Source organism: Schistosoma haematobium, chromosome ZW (assembly GCF_000699445.3).
Source record: "Schistosoma haematobium chromosome ZW, whole genome shotgun sequence".
Lineage (NCBI taxonomy): Eukaryota > Metazoa > Platyhelminthes > Trematoda > Strigeidida > Schistosomatidae > Schistosoma > Schistosoma haematobium.
Genome location: NC_067195.1, coordinates 42,568,043 through 42,590,562, shown reverse-complemented (window position 1 = coordinate 42,590,562; position 22,520 = coordinate 42,568,043). Strand labels below are relative to the sequence as shown.

General features: G+C 30.0%; 1 protein-coding gene across 1 annotated transcript in view; it reads left to right on the top strand.

Moving 5' to 3' along the window:
• MS3_00003608 (uncharacterized protein) overlaps positions 1–22,520 on the top strand; it is a 48,837-nt gene that overhangs the window by 6,732 nt on the left and 19,585 nt on the right. Inside the window, exons 2-3 of the mRNA XM_051211442.1 lie at positions 11,534–12,109; positions 18,276–18,752. Of these exons, the coding sequence (XP_051071505.1) occupies positions 11,534–12,109; positions 18,276–18,752 (1,053 nt within the window). The remainder of the gene's footprint in view (positions 1–11,533; positions 12,110–18,275; positions 18,753–22,520) is intronic.

The window sequence follows — 22,520 nt, the reverse complement described above, 5'->3', positions numbered from 1 at the left end:
ACTTCAGAAACAGGCTAACATCCAATGTCTGAAAAACAAAAAAGGAAACACAGTAATAATAGTTAACAACAATAAAATTGTTGCATGATCTCCTTAATTAATCAATAATTTTTGAAATAACTACAAGACAATCGTCTGTAATAAGGTAAAAAGTGAATAGGATAAGAATCAAGAGAACTAGTGGACAATCTACATTTTAACATCAAATCATGTCAAATTCAGGTTTATGAAATGGATAATTTTGAAACAAATAAACTTGTTAATTAATTTCACTAATCTAAACAATTAAAAAGGTAATGAGTTCATATGGCTGATGACATGTTTTTATATTCTATTAATTAGCGAAATACAGTGATCTACTATCTAATATCTGAATAACACTGAAGATGATTTAATTGGTATACAAGTACATTTTTTCTTTTAAATTGAGTTGTTATCATAACAAAAATAATTGGACACTTTATGAAGTGATTTTCATTTGCTTACACGAATGTAATTGGGTTATTAAATTTTCATATGATCACTTATTCAATTTAATTCTATGCTTATTTTAATATTTAATAATTACAGCTTTGAATATAGGGAATTCGATTACTGTTTCGTTTACCATTCAACGTGATCTGCTTTTATTGAAATACAATTTCATGTAATTTCACGTTTTTTTTATTAATTGTATGTATAAAGCTTTCATTGTTATCTGGTTTAAGCACCTGTTATGAATATGTTTATTAGTTTGAGCCCATTGTATTTTCAGCTTAGTAGGTCTTTCATTAAATTCTATACAATCTTAGTTTTATTGTGTGTTTTTTACCTGATCATAAATTAATTTTGACTTCATTTTTTTGAATAGTTTCGTATTATTCTTTTTCTCTAAAAGTTATTCAGAAATTTCGTTTCTTCTGTCTGGAGGAGTCACTGTTCTCTGGAAACAATTATATTTTATTTGGTCGATGTGATTTGCGAGTAAGTAAATAATTTGATAAGCACTACTCATCTCCTTCGTCTTCATTTCAATCATCCTAGTGATATATATATCTTACAGTTCAATAAAAACTGAACTCGGAATTTTTAGATTGTACACTTTTATTAGTGTGTTGAAATCTATAGTAAAGCTGATTCCATCTTGAATAGTTCACTGTATAATGTGATATTAATTCGTTGGCACCTAGGAACTTCATTCTTGATGTTCGAACTACTTGATCTCTTATACTTCATAACAGATCATCTACAAATCGTTTTCACAGACCATGTATTATTCAAAAGAAAAATATAATTAAATAAGATCAAGATGTAATTTATAATTATTAAAAGCAGTGGTCAGCCAAAGGAGTTTTATAAATTTATATACAAAAAGGTTAAATTAATCATTATAAGTTTCCTCTGCTCAAGGTTACACCCCGCTTATTATATACAGAATATTTGAAACATAAACACAGAACTTAAAACACGTTCATGTTGGAATTTACATTCTCGGAGACAATTTACACTCATTGTTTCCATGGTAAAAAGTGGTAAACATTAACAATTCTCGTGCACTTATTTTCACTCTTAGTAAATAAAATTAGCACACATTAGTGTACAAAAAGGAAAAATAAACAAAAATAGATGTCTTGAACTTGTTTTCCGCTTAATTTATCTTCTCCTTCAAAGTATTAAGTTCTCAACGTTTTAGTTTTTTTTAACTACGTAAATAGCTATTCAAAATTATTAAGTAATTACCGGTATGTTATGTCCCGTAACTGATGGTACATGCACATAAATCAAAAACATATTTTGTATGTAAAAACGAAGCATTAATTGGGCATAACATTTGATGTAGGTTTCGACAACATAAAAACTCAATCAAGGTTGGGTGAAAATATGGTTTATTTATCACATTTTCTCTAATTTGTTTTTTTCTTACATCGAATCGTGTTTATGACAAAAACTGTGTTGAGTTTTGAAAACATGCAAACTTGGATGAATGACGTAAAGTTTTCGTTTAATGGTTAATATGTGAAAACAAGATAATGAACAATTCAATTCATAGCTAAGTAAATATTGACAATTTATTTATAAATAAAATAAACATGATTTTGGTTTGGACTTTTCTTAAAAAAAGGAAGCATAGATACATCAGATTGAATGTTATACTATTTACAAATTTATTTGTAATTATTTCAATACCGTCTTGATGACTATCTAATCATGTACACCACAGGTTAGATGAATCCTCAATACTTGTATTGTTATTCCATTCGTTTCAAATCTAAAGCTTATCTACTGTATCGTTCATCCTAACATATTTCTGCTCAATCTGAGCAAACACATCTTATTTCCCCCATCAAATTTTGTAATTTTAAGAAACCATAACTATATGTTGATCTGTTGAACCCATTAATAAGCTGTTATTTTGTCACTGAATTAAACTAATCTACAGTTCAGTGACCAGAAAAATTATAATATAACAATCGGAAATGAGTCTGAGCTAGTAATCCTGTAATTAATCACAAATATGATTGTTACCTTCCTCCAGAACCTCATATCTTACTGAGTCACTGAATATCAGGAGACCAAAGCCTAGCCTTTGATTGTCAAGAATACATTTAATGGTAAAATACTACTCTTTTTATACACTTTCGGGTAGTAAAGACTTTAGATGAAAGAGACATAATTACGTGGATTTATGTTGATTGGATCAACATCAACCTACATTGTTCAGTAAGATTATTGCTATACAACAGTAACAATCGTTGAAATTCAGAGTTGAAAATTTCTGACCTATGACTTATGGTTTAAAGCGTTGGTATCAGTTCCTTCATTTGATGTGCGATTAATAATTATATTAAATGAGTCAGTTAGCTTGAAGTATTTCTTTTTAAATCTTAATCTTTTTGGTGGAGTTACTTGTTTGAGAGTGTAAAGTAACTAATTAGTGTTTTTATATTATTTCAGTTTGAGAAGCAGATACCATTATTCAGGAATGTTGTTTTTAACAGTTTATTTGGTTTAGGAATGCATTCAACATTGTTGTCATTGTAATTCTTCGTACTGTAATGCATCCTAAACAGATGGCGTAGATTGTGCACACTTTTATTCTACACAGAAATCAGGCTTCATTTTTGATCGTGCAAAATAAGTAGATATAAAAGATGAACAATAAACTTCGAGGAAATCTATCGGTGATAAATAAAAAATGATTTATCGCATGAGAAAAAGATCTTTTAATTTAGTAATAGAGCTCTGGTGATGACTTTTTGCCTCACTCACTAAATAAACTGGGTCAATTACGATATCTCCTGAATATTTTCATGTTAAAATATGTTAGCCATGATATTTCAACTGGCTAGCTCAATCAAACTGAATCAGACGTAAGAAAAAAAACTATTGTCACTTTCATTACAGTTTTGTATAGCTAAGGGATCTTAAATAATGCTAAAACAATTATTTATTGTCACTCATTCTTAACGGCTGTTCAAATTAAAGTCGAAATGAACAAACATTTAGAAATATCTCATAAAACAATAATACATTGACTTAATTAAGACCACATGACAACATTTTTTATTCATTTTTTGACAAAATAAATATTCGAAACATCTTAGAAAAGATAAAAATGCATTTATACTGCCATCTACAACAGTCAGTCAGTCAGCTACAACATAGGACTAGGCACATTTATGCATCGGTCCAAGTTACTATACCTCATATACATCATATAACTCTAAAAACATGCATAATACTAAACAGAATTTTAACAAATAAAATTTGGTTAAAATTAATATTAAAAACATCAAACAGGAAATAAGCAAATGTTCCAAAATAAGGATAACAATTTGTGTTATACATAAGGTACCTATATCTACTTTCAAAATATATAGTGAAATTCTTGTCACAATGATAAGAATGAATTTTCAGTTTTATTTTATGAAATTTAGGACAGTCTGGAGTTATTTATTTCAATTTGCTTAATTTTTGGACAGATATATAACTGGGGAACATCTCACTATGTTTACAGATAATTCATTAGTCATCTTATTTAAGTTTATTTTTGTCTTAACAAGTAAAAATTTCTTTCAACTTCCAGTGCTTTCTTTATCAGAAATCCTATTTTTTAAAAAAACTTATCTTAAGTTATATGACATTGAGGTTGAGTAAAATTTATCTCCAATGTAAGTTGTTGTCAGCGCTTTTAAACGCTTCATAAATCATTAAGAAGTTTCGTAATTGTTATTTTAAATAATAAATTTAGTCAAGCTAAAATGATCGGATTTTGAAGAAGCTTCTTAAGATGCTCACTACGAAGATTAAAGACTATGAGCTTCATTCTATATGGAATTGTGGTAAGTCCATGATGAAGAACTTTAAACAAAACAAATGTTTATTCAGTACGTTTTGGTTTCCAATGGTTTCATAACTACAATCAGTTTAAAATGGCAGTTATTTGCAGACTTTAGAGTGATTCGCTCTAACAGTGTAGCATATATGACGTCTATGGTAATAGTTGAAAATCCTAATGAACCGATTTGTTAAGCTTATTTTAACAGCCGTATAATTAGATTGCATAAACTAAAAAATTCCCAGTATATTAATCCTACTTCTTTATATCTATCATAATATTAGATAGTAAAATCTAGCTTCTACAAACCAGGTTTAGAAAACCAGAATCAACATTAAAAAATAACTTTATTTTGTACATTTGTGATCTGTGTGTTCTAGAGTTTCATCATAGATAAACTGTATAGTCAAAATCATTCATCTACTGAATATCCGTCTGAAAAATTTTGTTTGACAATCATTATCAAATATCCAGTACATACAGGTTTTTCAAAACATATATAAAGTAGTTGAGCTATTGAAAGTGAAACAAGAGGACGCTGAGACTGAATATCAGACTTCAAATCATCAGCTAATCGTAGCCTCGATTTTGAATGAAATATTTGCTGTGTTAAATTGTTAGACATCAAAGTAAATCTTAATGATGGGCTATTTATTACAGTTGTAAAGATACATGGTCGATAAGAAAAATGTTATTCACCACCAATATAAACATTTTGACTAGCTTTTTTCAATTCATTTTTCATTGCATCATTGTGTTTGGTTGGTTGACCAGCATAAATTATGTTAATTTTCTTCCGAATATTATTACAATAAATTTAAATAGTTCCTAGATCTATATTCACCTGAACGGATTGAATTTGTTGTTAATAAGAAAAGTGGGGAAACACTTCATATGTAATAGGTTTGATTTTAAAACTAGCCTGTTAACATTAACAAAACAATGACAAATATAAAGAGAAAAACGTATGTCGTATATATATGTTTGTTTCCAATCATCATAAAAACGGATAATGGGGTTTCGATTGACGAGCAGAATTCGTAATTCAAGCATTTCATAATATGTAGATATTTCTTTATGATTTTAGCAATACACATAGCTTTTTAGTAACATATTACTGTTCTCATTGTTATATACTTACTGCTTAGTTTGAATAATTTAGAATAACTAATGCTTTTGTATAAATATTAATACGTTTACTGAAGTATATTTGTATAGATTATCAAAAAAAACTATCACTAGCCTTTATGTTTTCACCTTGAAAACTTAATTTTCATAGTGTTTGTACTCGGTTACAAACTGTACAACACTGAAAACAAAGTCAAATGAATTATACAATTCCACATCTGTGTACTATTAAGTATATTCTAATAGTTAAGTTAATTATTTAGGTAGTATGCATACAGAGGTTTAAATTCAATCCTGTTGTATAGTTGTGTATACAGTACTAATCATTTAGTCTATTTACATCATATGACAAGTAATTTCATCAATTTTTTCTAATTCTATCCATGAATTACATCAAAAAACCGATACTGTAGATAAAGTGTTATACCAATCTCCACAGGATTGGTGTATAAATTGAATAAACAACATCAGTATAAAAGACAGTTAAAGACAAATGCCTAATCTAATTAGACCTACTATAGGAATTGTACTTATATCCTCGTTTTTCTGTTAATTAACAAAATATGAATAGATTTAGATTTTATCCATTTTCTTAGCTTATTAATTGTTCGTACGAGATTTGATGTCTTTTTTTCGATAAATGAATAACAATTCATTAAACTAATTAGTTGTAACTACGAAAGCAATCAACTTACATCTCAGTAGATGTAATAATAACAGTGATTAAATGTTAAACAAGTTTCTTCCCTTTTTTATTATTCTATAATTGACTAATTTTTAAGCGTCAAATTCGATAATTCAAAAATGAGTGCTCTTATCAGTTAAGACTAAATTCATATCATGAATAATGAGTGAAGTATAAATAAAGAGAAATTCACTATCGTTTTTGTTCTTTGACAACCATATAGTATATGAGTGTTAAATGATATGGACAAATGAGATGTTAGAAATGGTACCTCAATAAATTCATATATTCTTAGAATTATGAAGTGATAGTAAGTGGTTTCCGAGGGGAAAACTTTGGAAGCACATACATTTACTTCAGTTACGTGTCATTTACATAATACATTCACGTAAAATTCTCAATGTACTTTTTTGTACCATAATAATGGGGTTACTCTATCTATGATTTATCAGGTTCATAAAGATACAAAATAACACTGCTTCCTATTTGTGCATTATTTTAACAGCTTTATTGATTGATAGTAGACAGTGTTACTTTAGAGTTGATTTTATTTTTTCATAGTTCATTATTAATTCCTTTTTTTTTAATGTAACAAACATTTAATGATTCCAGGTTCTCCATGGTGGTCTAGCTTCAATTGACTCATGATTTCAACCTGTGAAATTTCCTAAAATCTCCACAAAACTCACTCTGATAATAACGCATTTATTGTCCAAAATAAGTTTGAATAGATATGATGTTCAGTATTTGATGACCTCAGTACTATCTATTATATAAATTCAATAATAGTGGTATTAACGTGAATTAAATTTTATTTTCGATCATTCAGTATTCTTTTTTAGAGTAAACAGTCATTAATTAATTATAACTAGTGACAAAATATTCTGTTAGTAGTATCTTAACTAATATTTATACAAACTGATGACCATTTTTATGAACATAGTTTACTTCAAATAATATGTACTTACAGTTCAGTGTACACGTAATTATGTACTAAATAGTGTATTTGAGGAAATTTTTTTCATAAGTTCGTTATCCTCACTATGTTTTAGTATACAGTATTGTACAATATGGTTCTAAAATATGAGTCAAAATTTGTTTCATTATTTAATAGAATATCAATTTCTACATTCATTAAATCATTATTCTTATGTTCACAAAGTCATTTATTCCAAAAATATGTTCCCTAGATTTTAAAAGGGGTCATAAATACATATAAATAGAGTTATCCGATAATCAGTTCATTTTTGGTAAATTTAAATGTAGCCGAAAAGCATCCAATGTCATTTAATTTCCACAATTTATATAAACTAACGTATTGACCTCCATTTATGAGACTAGAATTTATATTTCAAGTGTCTATTAATGAGATAGTTTAAACATATGACATTGACATTTGGAATAGGTTGAAAAGCGACCGAACCATATAATATTCTGAAACTGTTCTAAAGCTATATTAAGACAGGATAGATACCAAATTACAGCAACGATGAAAAATCCCTTATTTGTTTTCTCATAGGATTAGCACTAGAATAGTAGTACTTTGATGTTTTTATTAACATCAAACATAATTATATGTATGCGCACACTGAAAATAGGTGAAAATGGTAGTTAAGTCCAAGTAATCGAAAGATAACAACAACAAAGATATTGAAATTAACTTACGAATTTGTTAGATTCTTTTGTTGTTCGAACTACTTAAATTATTGTGATTTTGATTTTTGACTGATTTATAGCCGCCTAGTTAATTAAAAACGGCGTAGAACCTGGTAAAATCTTTCACCAATCCATGTTGCAATAACAGATCAACATAAGAAGCTAAAATTAAAAATGGTCATAGGAAAGATGTAAAAATAATGTTTTTTATGATAGTGAGGAATACTTAATCATTCACCTGAGCTACAAATCTTCTCCACCATCTCAAGATTTTAGTTTACAAGGAAAATGAATTTACGAACTAGAATGTTTGAAGCAATGTAAACGCTTTTGAAACGAATAGTACACTAACCGACTTTATAGTTTTCAAATACAGTGAAAATACAAAATTCAACTCTGAATAATTCCTTATATACGGTGGTTATAGAATTATGCATGTAATAATTTAATAACATTTGAATTATGACTTTGAAAGTGTAATATTTACACTAGAGATATAATCCTCCACAAATGGACTTTTCGTCGGGCGTTATATTCAGTTTAAATTCAACATCCTCTTTTATTCAATATGTATTTTATTTGAAATGGATAACGTAGCTATTTAAAACAAAAGCTTCTAAGTGAATTAACATTCATTAATACATAACTAACAATAAAATTGCATCACTATAATAGTCAAATGTAAAATTAGTCAACAATAAGAACTGGTGAAGATCACCTATGAATTATATCATTTATTTTAGTAACATGTTAAATTTATGATATACTTTTCATTAATGCTTTACATACTACTGTAAATGGTCAGGAGAGAATGCTCTTAAAAATGTATGTAGAACTACACTCGGTATTCTTGAAATAATGTTTTGTTGGCAAACTAAAGTACAGTCTTGTTTAAACTGTTACCATGTTATTACTAGATTACTGTATCAACAGTTAACAAGCAACATTTACAATTGAATTATTATTTAGAAATTACTAAGACACGGTTCCAAAAATTTGGAGTCCCATTTATGATCATTTTTGTTTTCTCATAAACAGTTCAGTATGATACTTTTTTTCTTAGTAAGAAATTTTGACAGATTGAGACAATTTTTTTATTAGGAACTTTGAAAATAAAACGTTAATGACACTGATTATCATCTGGTGAATGAAAAAAATAAAATGAAATGTATATTAGTTGTAAAGTTTGCTTAGGCGGTGATTTGTCATATAACTTTGTGTCACAGACACCGAAGTAAATTCATTTCTACTAGTAAACAATTGTCAGACGCTGACATTACTCATAGATTCTCAGTAGTATCCGTCAGTTTCACTTCAGTTAGATAGAACTGCTGATTATCAGGTGAGGTTATTATTATTATTATTACTATTGTTATTATTATCGCCATTATGACAGTAACGAACATTGATGAGCCTTATAACAGTAATCCTAATTAGCATTTCTTACGTTTAAAATCTTTTTTGGCCTTACATCTAATTTCAGTTAGATCGTATACTTATTGTTACTGAAACATGCATCCTGCCAACCTTCGTATATTTTTATCGACTTAATTCAAGTTAAAGAATATCAGAATAAAATAAGCTAAATAAGAGAATAAGTTAAATAAATACGTATATTTCGCACACCCATCGTTCCTAACAGACAATCACAGAAACGAGGCAAAGGAAGCAAAATCAAACGGAGTGACGTTTAGAGGAGATATCGGATGAGCCACCTCAGTCGTAGTTAGGATTAATAAGCGAATAAGTGATAAGGTCAAAACGTGGCTTGAAAATAATAATGAAATTGGTCTGTCCAGAATCTAGAATAGCCTATATAAGCTTAACATAGTGCCAGCCACTAAAGATCACGATGAAACTAGCTGTCTAGTCTTACGACTTCGTTCTGATTTACATAAATATTATTCTATCGACGTATTTGGTAAACTTCCCTCAACCATAAATAAAATGATCGCATATATCGTTTTTGTCAAATACTAGTATAAGATTTTGCCACTCACGTCCCACAGTTGAGATTCAGTCAATTGCTTCATAAAATATAAGATGGTATTTAAAGCATCTAGATCGCAACAAGACGCATTTTAATAAGCTAACATGATATTGTTTGATACTATGCTGAAATTTAAATTGGACTACAATTTATTAATGCAAACATCGTGATAATTTGAAAGTCTTCATTGAATTTTTATTTATAATGTGACTAATGGTTATTAGAAATACCTAAATGACCGTTATTTAGTGAACAATAGGATGAATTGATCAAATTGGTCAATCACACAACAGCATTCTGATGGATACGTTTTTGAAAAAAAATTACTAAACAGCTGACTAACGGATGCTAATTAGACATACAATTCAAAGTATTGATATCAGTTACTTATTAATCGTAAACAATTCGACTACCAAAGATTACAGAGGAACATGAAATTCAGGAAACGTCTTGTGATGGTAAACATTTTCATCCTTGTTCAAAGGTGTATATTATTGAAGTTGATAGGATGAAAATATTTTTGTTTGGATCAATTAATGAAATATGTTATATACCACTATATGATAAAATCATATTATTTTGAGTCTCATGAAGTAGTCCTCATTTTTGAGAGAGTAATGCAACGATATAGTAAATTATACTCGTCTTTTTTTCATTGTTCTCATTGGACAGCAGATAGATTGTAGACGTGTATAGTATTCAGTGTTGTAATTGTTGAAAAAAACATATTTTGCTCAACAAAGTCAAACACAGAAGAACGACCTCGGTGAAGTCCTGGAATATTTATTTTACACCAACAATTAAAAAGAATATCTACTATATACAGAGAAAAATAAAATAATTTTATACGTGTTTTGATTTCGTTATCCTGCCAATAATAATATAAATGAATTTAAATGAACTTATATAGTGATCGACATTTGCCTGTATTATTGAACTAGAGTTTATTTTCATTTGGATACCTAACGATATTCAGTGCAGAATCAGTTATGGTTATGGAAGTATGGAAAAAGTGTGGCGAATTCATTTAGTAGCCAGTATTTAACTCTTACATTAAAAGTACTTTTGAGTAGTGACGAAATATTTTTTTCTTGTTTCCTGTGATGAACGAATCGTATCAACCAGATTGCAGAGTTTCTTCTGGTTTGAGTGACACAATATCGCGTTCAATGTGCTTCGATGACAGGTGGTCGGAAGTAGTCTGCAGGAAATCTATTTTTTCACGATGAAAATTTGAGTTAAGTGCTGAAACAGCTAAACACAGATAGACTGAATTTTTTGTGTTAATTAATTCAGCGTCATTCATCGTCAAATAAACCGTTAGATTCCATAAAAAAAGTTTTTTTTTAACCTGATTTATAGTTGTATTTTTGGAAGTTAAAAAACTTTGAATAACAGAATTGTACTAACGAAATCAGTGAAGTAACCAGTTAGCGAGTTGGATGTATTCTATTTGTAAAAAAAAACGTAGTTTTGCGAATAAAAACCGTAATGCTAAAGTTCCACTTCCTATTTTAATATAGTTTACTGTACTTTTCTAATGACCGTTGGAAGACAACAAAAGAATGTTATTAGGTTTTTAAGCCTGTTTTCTACATAAAAATTTCGTTTCAAAGGAAAAACGAAATTATTTCAAGTACAGTTATGTGAACGAGTGGATGTATTTAAACTTAAGCATAAAAACTGCTTAAAATCCTGGGTTTCAGAATTTCTCAGTAACAGTCATTCTTTTTTAAAAATTCTATTTTAACTACAGAAACCTACAAACAGATTGTCAACCTCAATCCGTATTAATAATAAAAATCATGAAAATTCTGGTGCATTTAATAAAATTATTCTCAATTTACCAATCAATCGTATTAAAAAGGATCACTTATGCACAACACAATCTGCTCCATGTTCTCCAATATTTATGAAAAAAGAACATACTACACCGACACATTTGTTTCACACTATTTTCAATTCAGAAAGAATTACTTCACCATATTTAAAAAAGAAGCAAATATTTCAATTAAATCCAGTTAAAGAAACAACTATATCATCATCTAATTCATTGTTAATATCGAATGTAAAAAATCATTTAAATGGAAACCTACTGATTAAGCGAAATAAATCATATTGTCAAAAAACCTATAATAATAATAATAAAGACAGTAATAATCTAAATAATTTACCATTATCACAGTTAGAATTAAATATTCAGCAATTCAAATCGATTAATAAGAAACTAGATGTTGATAATTTAGATGACAAAAGCGCTGGTTATGTTAATAATAATAATATCAAAGGTAAAGCACTATTGGATAATGATCATTTTGTAAACAGGAAAAATGTAAGTTTTGTTTTTATGGTTTATCAGTTGTTGCTTCATTACTATAGTTCAATGATAAAAGTAAACAGGTCCCATAATATGTATGTCTGTATATGGGAAGTATTTAAAAAATGTATTTAATGTAAGTTTATGAAATGAGAACATTAATTTTGCTGACAACCAAAAGAAGTATGAAGAAGGAAATTTCACTGATAATTTCTGGTCGGTATGTGAAGCGAGACATATTGGATGATTATGTCTCTTGTCCTTCAAACGTCTACAGTTCCTTATTGAATCAAATAAATTTGACCTATATTTAAACCTTTTGAAGTCCCAAATTAATATGTTGGCGTTTGTGTAGAGTTTGATCACTGCACATAAACTACTTCACTTCGAATTTAGACCTTTTTTAGTAGGAGTGGTCAGTAAGCAAACTTACTAGTCTATGTTATTCAACCACTACGTTTCGCCAAAATTCATTGTAAGTCAGTCAAAAGAAATCAATCACTTACTGAAATTATCACAATATACTGCGCTTTAGAAATCTGTTGATTGGAGAGTAATAATTTCCATAGAATGTTGTTATAACAAAGGTGAAGCTTAATTTGTTGGGACAACCGTGAGTCATTCTGTCTAATCCAATAGTTTACCAACTTATCTCCAAACTACATAATTTTTAAATAACTACATATCTTAATGAACTGTTTAAAGTAAATGTCGTAATTAAGTTAACTATGTTCTCGTTCATATAATGAAAATGATCAATGTCAAACAACCTATATCATATCAAGTAAGTTTACGTGTTTAGTTGGAAAGATAGAATTTCAACATACACAGGAAGATAAGTGATAATACTGGCTGATATTGGAGTTTGTACTAATTTCAGTCCAGAGTTGAGAACATTATCTTAGCCCATCATAATTATTAGAAACATTACTTAAGTTTACTTGCATTTTGTACAACTTCATGAATCTAGAAAAAAATGACCGTTACTCCATAGTGTTTAACTTCTGAAAAAAGACAATATTTTTTCATTGTGATATATCATACTGACAAACATGGTCAGCATAACATTTAAAGTTAAAATATAAATAACCTGTGCCTCCACTTGACAAAAAGAACATTTCTTCACCTTGAATAAAGTTATGATTCAAAATTAGTTCCATTTAAACCATTTTAGGTAATATAATGTCTGAATAACATTACATTTTCACTGTTGACAACTTCACTTATCTTGGAAGTCTGATCAGCTGTAATGGGTCGGTGTCTGACGAAATCTCACCACGGATTCGAAAAGCTCGTTTGGCTTCTACCAATTTATGTCATTTATGGTGAAGGCGAGATATCCGTCTATCAATTAAGGGACGAGTATACTGTGCAGCAGTTCGTTCTGTCCTACTTTACGGCTGTGAAACGTGGCTATTAAGAGCAGAAGATACTCGTAAGCTACCAGTATTTAGCCACAGATGTCTTAGAAATATTGCTCGCATCTGCTGGGATCACCAGGTAAGTAATAGTGAGGTTAGACGCGTGGTAAATCAGTTGATGAGGTTGTGAATATTCATCGACTGAGATGGTTGAGCCACGTGTTACGTATGCCTCAACACCGATTACCACGACGTGCAATGCTATCCGGTATTGGAAATGGTTGGAAGAAAGTTAGGGGCGGCCAAACCAAAACGTAGCATCAGTGCTTGAAGTCACTAACTTCTGGTCTGAGCCGTGTTGGTAGATGCAAACTACGTAGTTGGGGTCCGCGTGACTATCGTAAGGAGTGGTTGGAGACTCTTGGTGACATGGCTCAGAATCGATCACAATGGCGTCGGTGTATACACTCTCTATCTTCCCTTAAACTAAGAGATTAAAATCACTTCATATCTTTCTTTCTACGTGCGAAATCTTTCTTCCTGTACTATATCCTTATATGCAATCTTTGTTTTACATAATACCACCATTGACTTAACCACTCATATGAATCCGGTGTTCATCTTGCTGTGCTAATGCGGTACGGCAACTTGGACCGATGCATATATGTGCCTGGTCCTACTTTATAGCTGACTGATTGACTGACTGACATTTTCAATGCGATAAGTATTTACGATGCATGGAAGATTAGTTCAGTGAGTCAATCTCTTTTGACTGAGTTTATTCTTAGAGTTGTACAGTTATAAATTTATAATTTTTTTTCACAATGAAAGTTTATAAAATGCTTCTTTGAAATAACAATAAAATCATAGAACGTGGTGACAAAAAAAACAGAATAATGTTATTATCATTATGAGACTTAAATCATGTCAGTTAAAATCTCGAATGTTCATCAAGAATGTTATAAAAGTCAGAAGATCAATAGTTGTAAAGATGTGCTGCATAACAATAAATTTTTAAACTAACATGAAGTGCAACTAAAAAGAACATGAATTTAAAAAGAAATTTAGATGTTAGGGAATTACAGAATCAGTGGGAGTGGAAAGGTCACTGGTGAACACTTATCTCAAAGTTGATCCAAAGAAACCTTTTTGATAGTTTGAAATCACCCACGTTAAGATGAATGCGGTTATGTCACCCTAGAAATCGATGTTGGCATAAAGCATTCTTGTTTTTGATGCCTGGATACTATAGTCTTTCCAAAAATGTTGATTGATATCTACACTGCAAACGGATTTTTCTGAGTCGTGTTAATTCCTTATCAACGACATCGTGACTGGTAATTCTCTATATTAGTGTAGTAAAATATATAATCATAATTCTCTTTCTACTTATAGGAATTACGTTTTGAAAGCGTGAAAACGTGATCATTCAAATAAGGTCTTCTTTAAACAAATCTTGGTATTTCCTCACGGTTTCCATCATTTCACTATCAGAAAATTAATTCGTTAAACTAGTTTCCACTTTATTACCAAATATGATTCCTAGGTTACAGTTATTGAAGGTCTACCGAATATAGTTTAAATCACACATATTACATCAAAACGTAGAATTATTATCCATACATCATTCTATGTCGATTTAGGTTGTCTATAGTTGTATTTAATCAATCGTTTTTTAAACTGGATGCCAAAGTTTTCTGGTATTGGACCGATGGGATCCTCTAAATAAGTACCACTTTTTCATCTGCAGGTTGAATAGTTGAGTACAACTCAACCATTAAAAGTACATCTCCCTAGCAACTCTCGTAATTATAGTGACATATGTTAGGATAGCTTCAAAAAGCATGATGAAGCCTTCGAAGGCTCTAAAGGTGCCGAAGAGATTCAGTCTAGTCAGAACCCGATAAGGCCTTGTAAAATAGCAACATAGCATGCTATGATTGAACGATAGCATAAACTGCCTCCTTGTGGATTGGCTGAATTATAATAAATTATAATACTAACATTGAACACCCATGTTTTCTGCATATTTTTGTTTTTTACCCAACAATCACCTTCCCTGATTCTGATTTGAGACTGTCGAGTTCTACACGTTCGAGTGCAATTAGCTGTATATTGTATTCTGCCGTGATCAAGTAGAGGACGTAATAACATTGAACGAATACTGAGTAAAATAGTGGGTTAGCTTTGAAACATTGTTCTAAAAATTAAAGAAATTAAGTTGTTTATCGACAAATCACTTCATATTATGCCGTAATTTCTTTATTGATTAAACATTAATCACTTGGTGAAGAAAGATTTTGAAAATTCGATCAGTAAATTGGAAATTCACAAACTCACTTCTCTAAATCTTGATTGAGATCAGAAATCAAAAACTAATCACTAAGCCTCAATAAATTGAACGTCGTACACTTTCATGTACTGATACAATCTTATCGACCAAGTAAGTGATGTAGATAGTAGCCTGTGATACGATACTGAAGTATAGATAGGTTTTTAATGCTGTTGTTATTGCCAGTCGTTCAAAGGCCCTTAGCTTGGATCTACTAATCGTTATTAAAAGATTATTTATCAAATTCCTCTACCTTTTTACTAATTGTCAAACCCAGAATATAATTAGCGAAGGTGTATTATGAAGTTTCTAGGATTCCACCGTTCTGTAAACTGTCGTATGATACATTCTACTTAGATTTAAATTACAATTTCAGGAACGTAGCATTTATTCTAGTACAAGTACTTTTTCTTGGTTTGCAGATTAGTAGAAGATAATGAATTATAAAAATAATAAGTTCACGTGGATCGAAAACACTTTTTTGTAGATGGAAACACATTTGGACACAAGAGATAATAATTTAGAACATATGCCTACTAACGTTATGATTTATTTTCAAAAACGTTTTGTTTTTAAATTTATCAGAATAAGAAATTAAGTTGCATAACATTTTTGAAGCCTTACCTGGCTTCAGTGTACATGGTTTAAACAAAGCGTGAATCACATTGTTTACAGAAGATTTGATGAAATATTTTAATATTTCAACTCCATCGTTCCATCTACATACAAACTTGAAGTTGAGTTAATTCTATGTATTAAAATACCAAGAAATTAAAAAAAACTAATCAGTCATAAAATGACAGATTATTCACTGATTTTTATGAATGTGTTGGTTATGTTAATCTTTTGATCATTGTTTAGTTGGCCGGACACAATGTATTTGTTTGACATGTAGATATTATGGAGTGCACTCAATAAACCTCATTACCGTAATATACTGAAGTCTTCTATGGTTATGTACATTAGATGCTGTAATCTGAAATTTCTTTCAAAAAGTCATTAGTTACCCTTAAACTGCCTTTTCCACCCAAAAGTATAATATAATCAACTTCTGCCTATCATGGTGTGCATTAGACTTAATTGCTCTAACTTTCTATAGAAAATGCTTTCAAACTATTTGATCTAAACCACACTACACTTACTATTCAAATAGTTTACTGGCTTCGAATGAACAATTTATATATTAATTATCAAGTATAACGATATTCTGAATTAGTGTATGTAGATGAACATAAGTCAACTAAATACAGTGAATTCGATGCTCTTCAGAAACGTCAGTTTTTGTTTTTAAAACTGACGGACACTTTCAATGTTTTTCTCTTTGAGATTAAGTAATTCAGTTTTCGGTCATTGTAAAACAGTCTACAGATAGATTTGTTGGGACTCAATGTTCATAAAGATCTTGGAATATAATTTATTGACCCTAAGTCAATAATGTTATGCCAACTATGTCACTACGAGTGCATATGTTTAGAAAGTTTTGTCACATAAAATTGAGTTAAATCATTCAGAGAAAAGAATATTCGTGTTTCATAATCTTCTGGTTTTGAACCTAATTTAAATGTCGATTGTGAGAAATAAAATAAATTGAGCTTCTCTTAAACTCTTTAGTACTCATTGATTTGAAATAAATGTTCACGGGAAAGTGAACATTTTAGAACAGTATCACACCCAAACATTTGTCCTTATTTTTACACTGTTTAGATGTGATGAGGATATTAGTCCAACCTATGAACTCGGAATACTGACTTCAAACGAAAAAAACATGAAGACATTTAAGCTAGAGAAATATATCAATAGAAAATTTATGAAACAATGTTTTTATGACAAACTATTATTTGTGGTCTGTAAAATCACCACAAGGCTGAGTGATTTGTATGTTTATATACTTTAAATCGCTAAACAAATTCTATGGAAACCAGACTGAAATTTAATTTCCAGGTTTGATTTTGGTACATTGGAAACTTTTCAAAAAGTGACAAAATTGCATGCAATTTGATGGACAGGCTACTCTAAACCTAAACGATAAATGGTTCGACTTGCCAGAATTACCGGGTGAATAAAAGTAGTATTGACGTGCTCCGGTTTTTTTGTAGATTTTCAGGAGTAATTAATAACGTCTGATATAAACTAACATTGATCTGAATATCAGTAAAAACGATCGGTGCCGTTTGACATTTTTTTCCAGTTGATTGGATCAAATAATCTTGAAGTTAATTTGAAATTATGTATAGCTAATTAGCTCGTAAGTCAGAGTTTGGTGAGCGATACGTCCCTGCTTGATCCGGTTTATTGAAAACGCTTTGAGCATCATCTTTATACCAACAAGCAACTCCATCAAGGAATTTTAAGATATTCATTTGAGTTTCGGTCATTTTAATAGATAGCAGTTCTAAACTATGACGATTTTCATGATTTTTAGAATTAATTTTTCAGGCATTTCATTAGCTCCAAATGTTTGTATTGATTTTGTTATTTTTGTTCACAGGAACCAGACAATTCAGTTAAACGCGATCCCAAACATTATTTAAATGAAGTTCATGTTGAAAGTGCTAAACGCATTGAAACACCACCACCAAGTTACTCTGATTTGACAATATTAAATGAGTCTAATCAAAATCACTTAATTAGTATTGGTAATAATAATGATAGTCCAGATTCTAACTATTCATTACTGTCGAAAATCGATGAACAATTAAACATTAATCAGAATTCAAAATATGCTTATGAAGCTTTAGACGAAAGTCAAAAATTCACTAAACAGATAAACTATAATATTAACAATAATTGCAGTAATATGACAGTAGTAACAACAATACCCAGCGCTCATTATTCAAGTAATTTATCTGCTCAGTGTAGTGATTCCACAGATCAAGATGATTCCTATCGGAAAGTTGTTCTACAACGTCATGACACAACAGAACGTTTTGGTATGCGATTAGAAAGAACTAAAGGTATCAGACAAGTAAGTGTATCATTTTCGTCGGAAATGTTTTTGCCTAACCTTTTGAACAGTAGTTTTTACTATATTTGACATTTTACACAGTTAATTATGTACGATGTATAAAGTGAGCATTGTTGTGGAATTTTCAGACTAAAATCCAACAAACATTTGGAGTTAAACATGATTTAGTAAATTTAAATAATTCAATATTATTGGTTAACGGCAGTTCTAAAATATTTAAACATATTCAACAAAGCAGCATACACTTGATGAATAGTATCGAAGATCATTGACAAATCATCGCGCAACTGAATTAGTTTCACAGTAAATAACAACATTATCGAATTGATTATAGCTTCCTAATTGGAATCGATCCCGAAGTTAGTAGGTAGTGAGGAAAATGTTAAATCGATAAATTATTTTTTCTGCTTGATAGGTGTTCTTGTGATATATCATTTAATTGTTTCCATACAAAACTTTCATTTGTCTTAAATTCTTGTTGTTTTCGTAGTATGAATCAAGTAGTTTCATTAAGATGTTCAACTTCATATCAAGACAAATTTTCTTTTAAACTAAGGATTCTACAGCTGCAGATGTAAGAAAGTATTTACTAAATATATTTTGATGAAATGACACTGATGAACTCATAAAACCGTATAGCATAGTATTTACATAGTTCAAAAATACGGTCAGTGACATCAGTTATTCATTTGTTTTTCTGATAAGTTGCGATGGTATTATCGTCTAGTCGAGTACAATTTTACCATCAAATAACCTTTTTAAGTTAGAACTGATCGCTGTACATTTTATTGTACATGAAGATGGCTAAATTTGGAAAAGATCCGAGTCAATGGCTATTGGATCATTTCTGCCGGGACAAGTAGAAAAATGCAATTAAAAGAAGTATTGTCACAACTGTCTTATGGTTGTTGAGTGAAATATTTTGCAACATCATCAACTATAACTCGCTTGATTGGACGAACACAGTTAAAAAGCAAAGATAGAAATTATTAAGTGTATGAAACTTGTTGCTGAACATATTCATATTTTTTAATCTGTCAGTTAGATGGATAAGAAATTCGAAACAGATACTGTACGACTAGTCAAATGAGCGTTTAAAACAGATGATAATGCTGAAGCGATGATAACTGTTTCTTTTGTACTCACATTGTGTTGACCATACGGTTCAACGAAGCGTTAAGCAATAATAACAATGTACAAAGTTTACTTTGTATTTATCATGAATTTTAAACATGCTAAATATTGTCATTTTTTTATCTGGACGTTTTGTTTGGACGAAAAGTCATCAAATACCGCATTATTGCTTCTATACATTTCATAATTTCTTTCATAATATTTATTAGGGTAAACATTTTTTGCTTACTTACCTATATATCTAATCACAAATTTACTGAAAAGTAAGATGAGCGAAATTAATTCTAGCATAAAGCTAACACTATCACAACAATGTGTCTAGACGGTTGAGAATGTCCTTAAATACTTTAATGTTTATCTATAGATATGGACATTGTATGGAAAAGTAAAACACACAGTGAACATAACGCGTGAAACACTCACCAGTCTGAAGATATCGGCACCACTGACGTAATCTATCCTCTCAGAATATGATGTTTGGTTTATACTATAAAGAACGGATATTCTGTTCAAATCAAATGAACTGCTTTATTTAGAGAGTGAGCATATAGTTCATTTAAAAAAACTTTCAACAGTTTGATTCACGTTCGAAAAGTTATGAAACGACTTTAATTATTTCCAAATAAGCTGTTTGGCAAATGTCAAGCAATTATTATCAGATAATAATGAAATGGAGACATTTTTCAATGTTGTGGCCATTTTTAATACCAGTGAACCATACATTACTAAAGATAGTGTGATTAAACTATTTGATAGTAATTAACATTTGTTTGAGGATATAGAAATATGATCCAAATGTTTAACAGAGTGTATGTTTCTAGCTGTACAAAAATTAGGAGGATAGTAGATAATGATAGCATCATGGTAAGTTAGCTTTATGTTGAAATACAAGTAATTCATCAATCCATGTCTTTTTTTAAAACTATTGACCTATTGCATATTCCTCCTCTGTCTGAGGCGCATATTGCTGCATGAAATGTATGTATGTTAAATACTCTAGTATTCTACTTTTCATTTGCCGTTGTTATTAACGGTGATAATTGATAGAACGTGTACGAAGTAAATAAGAGTCTATATCTCACCATTAGCATCACCGTTGTTATTGTGGAGCCACTTTGCTTCCACATTTGGTGATCTATAGTCTCTTCAACAAAGTACTACCATAAAAATATTGTAAGAACCAGCTATTAAGTGATGCTATTTTATCGTTTTATTACGGAAATCTCGATTAATCCTTAAAAGGACACATGTCACTATGTAAAACAGTAATTTTTAGAACACAGGTGTACCAAATTAACCAACAATGGATTGCATTATGTTATGCAATTTATGACAGACCAGCTTTAGAAATAAATTGATAGTTATCACAAAAGTTGTGGAAATAATTCATCTTCACAAAACTGAGTAACATTAAAGGAAGGTAAAATTAAAATGAATCTTCCGTTATGATTATCCAATAGACAATTTAAAATATTTTATACCAACCCGAAAAGGAAGTGAAGTATAGAGAACTACTGCATGAAAAAATGATAGTTTTAGTGCCTGTTTTGATAACATCTTTCAAACTATATTGGAATAAATATTATCAAAGTAGATCTAAGCTATGGAGAAATTGTAATGTGAAGCACTAAAATACTGAATTTGATTTCAAAAAACAACTGTTAGTATCTAATATTCGCTTGGGTACAAACGTAATATGTCTAATGAATCTAAAACAAATAATTGTATAATAGTTAGTGAAAGTTCATTATTTTCAGTGGATGAAATGTTGAAGGATGTTTATGTAGATAAGTCTTCGGATAAATAAGCTCTTTTCTTGTGAATCAGTAGTTTCCATTAGAGAAATAAAGATGCAAGAATGGTGCTGGACTAAGACGTTCGTCTAGAGACGTAATTTAGCCAAAGGAGTGTTTGAATGATAGCAATCAAATGAATTTTGGAAATCCTTCTGAGCACAAGATTTTGGTAAGACATTTAAAACGAAGAAACGACGAGGTATTTGAAGGAATTGATTTTAGAAAATTTTGATGGCACATGAATATCATGACATGTGGAGAGTACTTTGCAAGAGATAAGATTGGTTCCCATAAGTTTCGCAAAATTTACACGTCCTTATTAACGGATTCATTTGATACATTAAGTGTAAACAAAGTAACTATTCAAATATATGCTGGATTAATTGGAATTAAACTTGTACAGCACTGAATCTCGGCTCAATGATCTAGAGGTTAAGCATCGCGTAATACCCAAGGCTTTGGGTTTGATTCCTGCATACTTAGATCAGTTCATGAGTTCAGTCAAATAAACTGAGTAGGACTCCCTGACATCTCACAACATTATTTAATTTATACAGTCTATAACTGAATATACCTATCCCAACAGATATCTGAACTAGTGAATTAGTTAGACATTTCCTTTGAATATGTGTAAGAAAGCTCGTTTGATAGCTGCAATATCCCATATTCCTCAAGTAAATAAACCTCTGAAACCAATATTTCATTGACCGTAAAAATGGTTGGTTCGTCAAACAAGGAAAAGTTTTAAATATCACTGTAACATTTTTTCTGAGCATATTGTACGTTATGACTGAAACCAATCACCATAGTAACTGGACTGTTTTCAGTAGAAAACGCA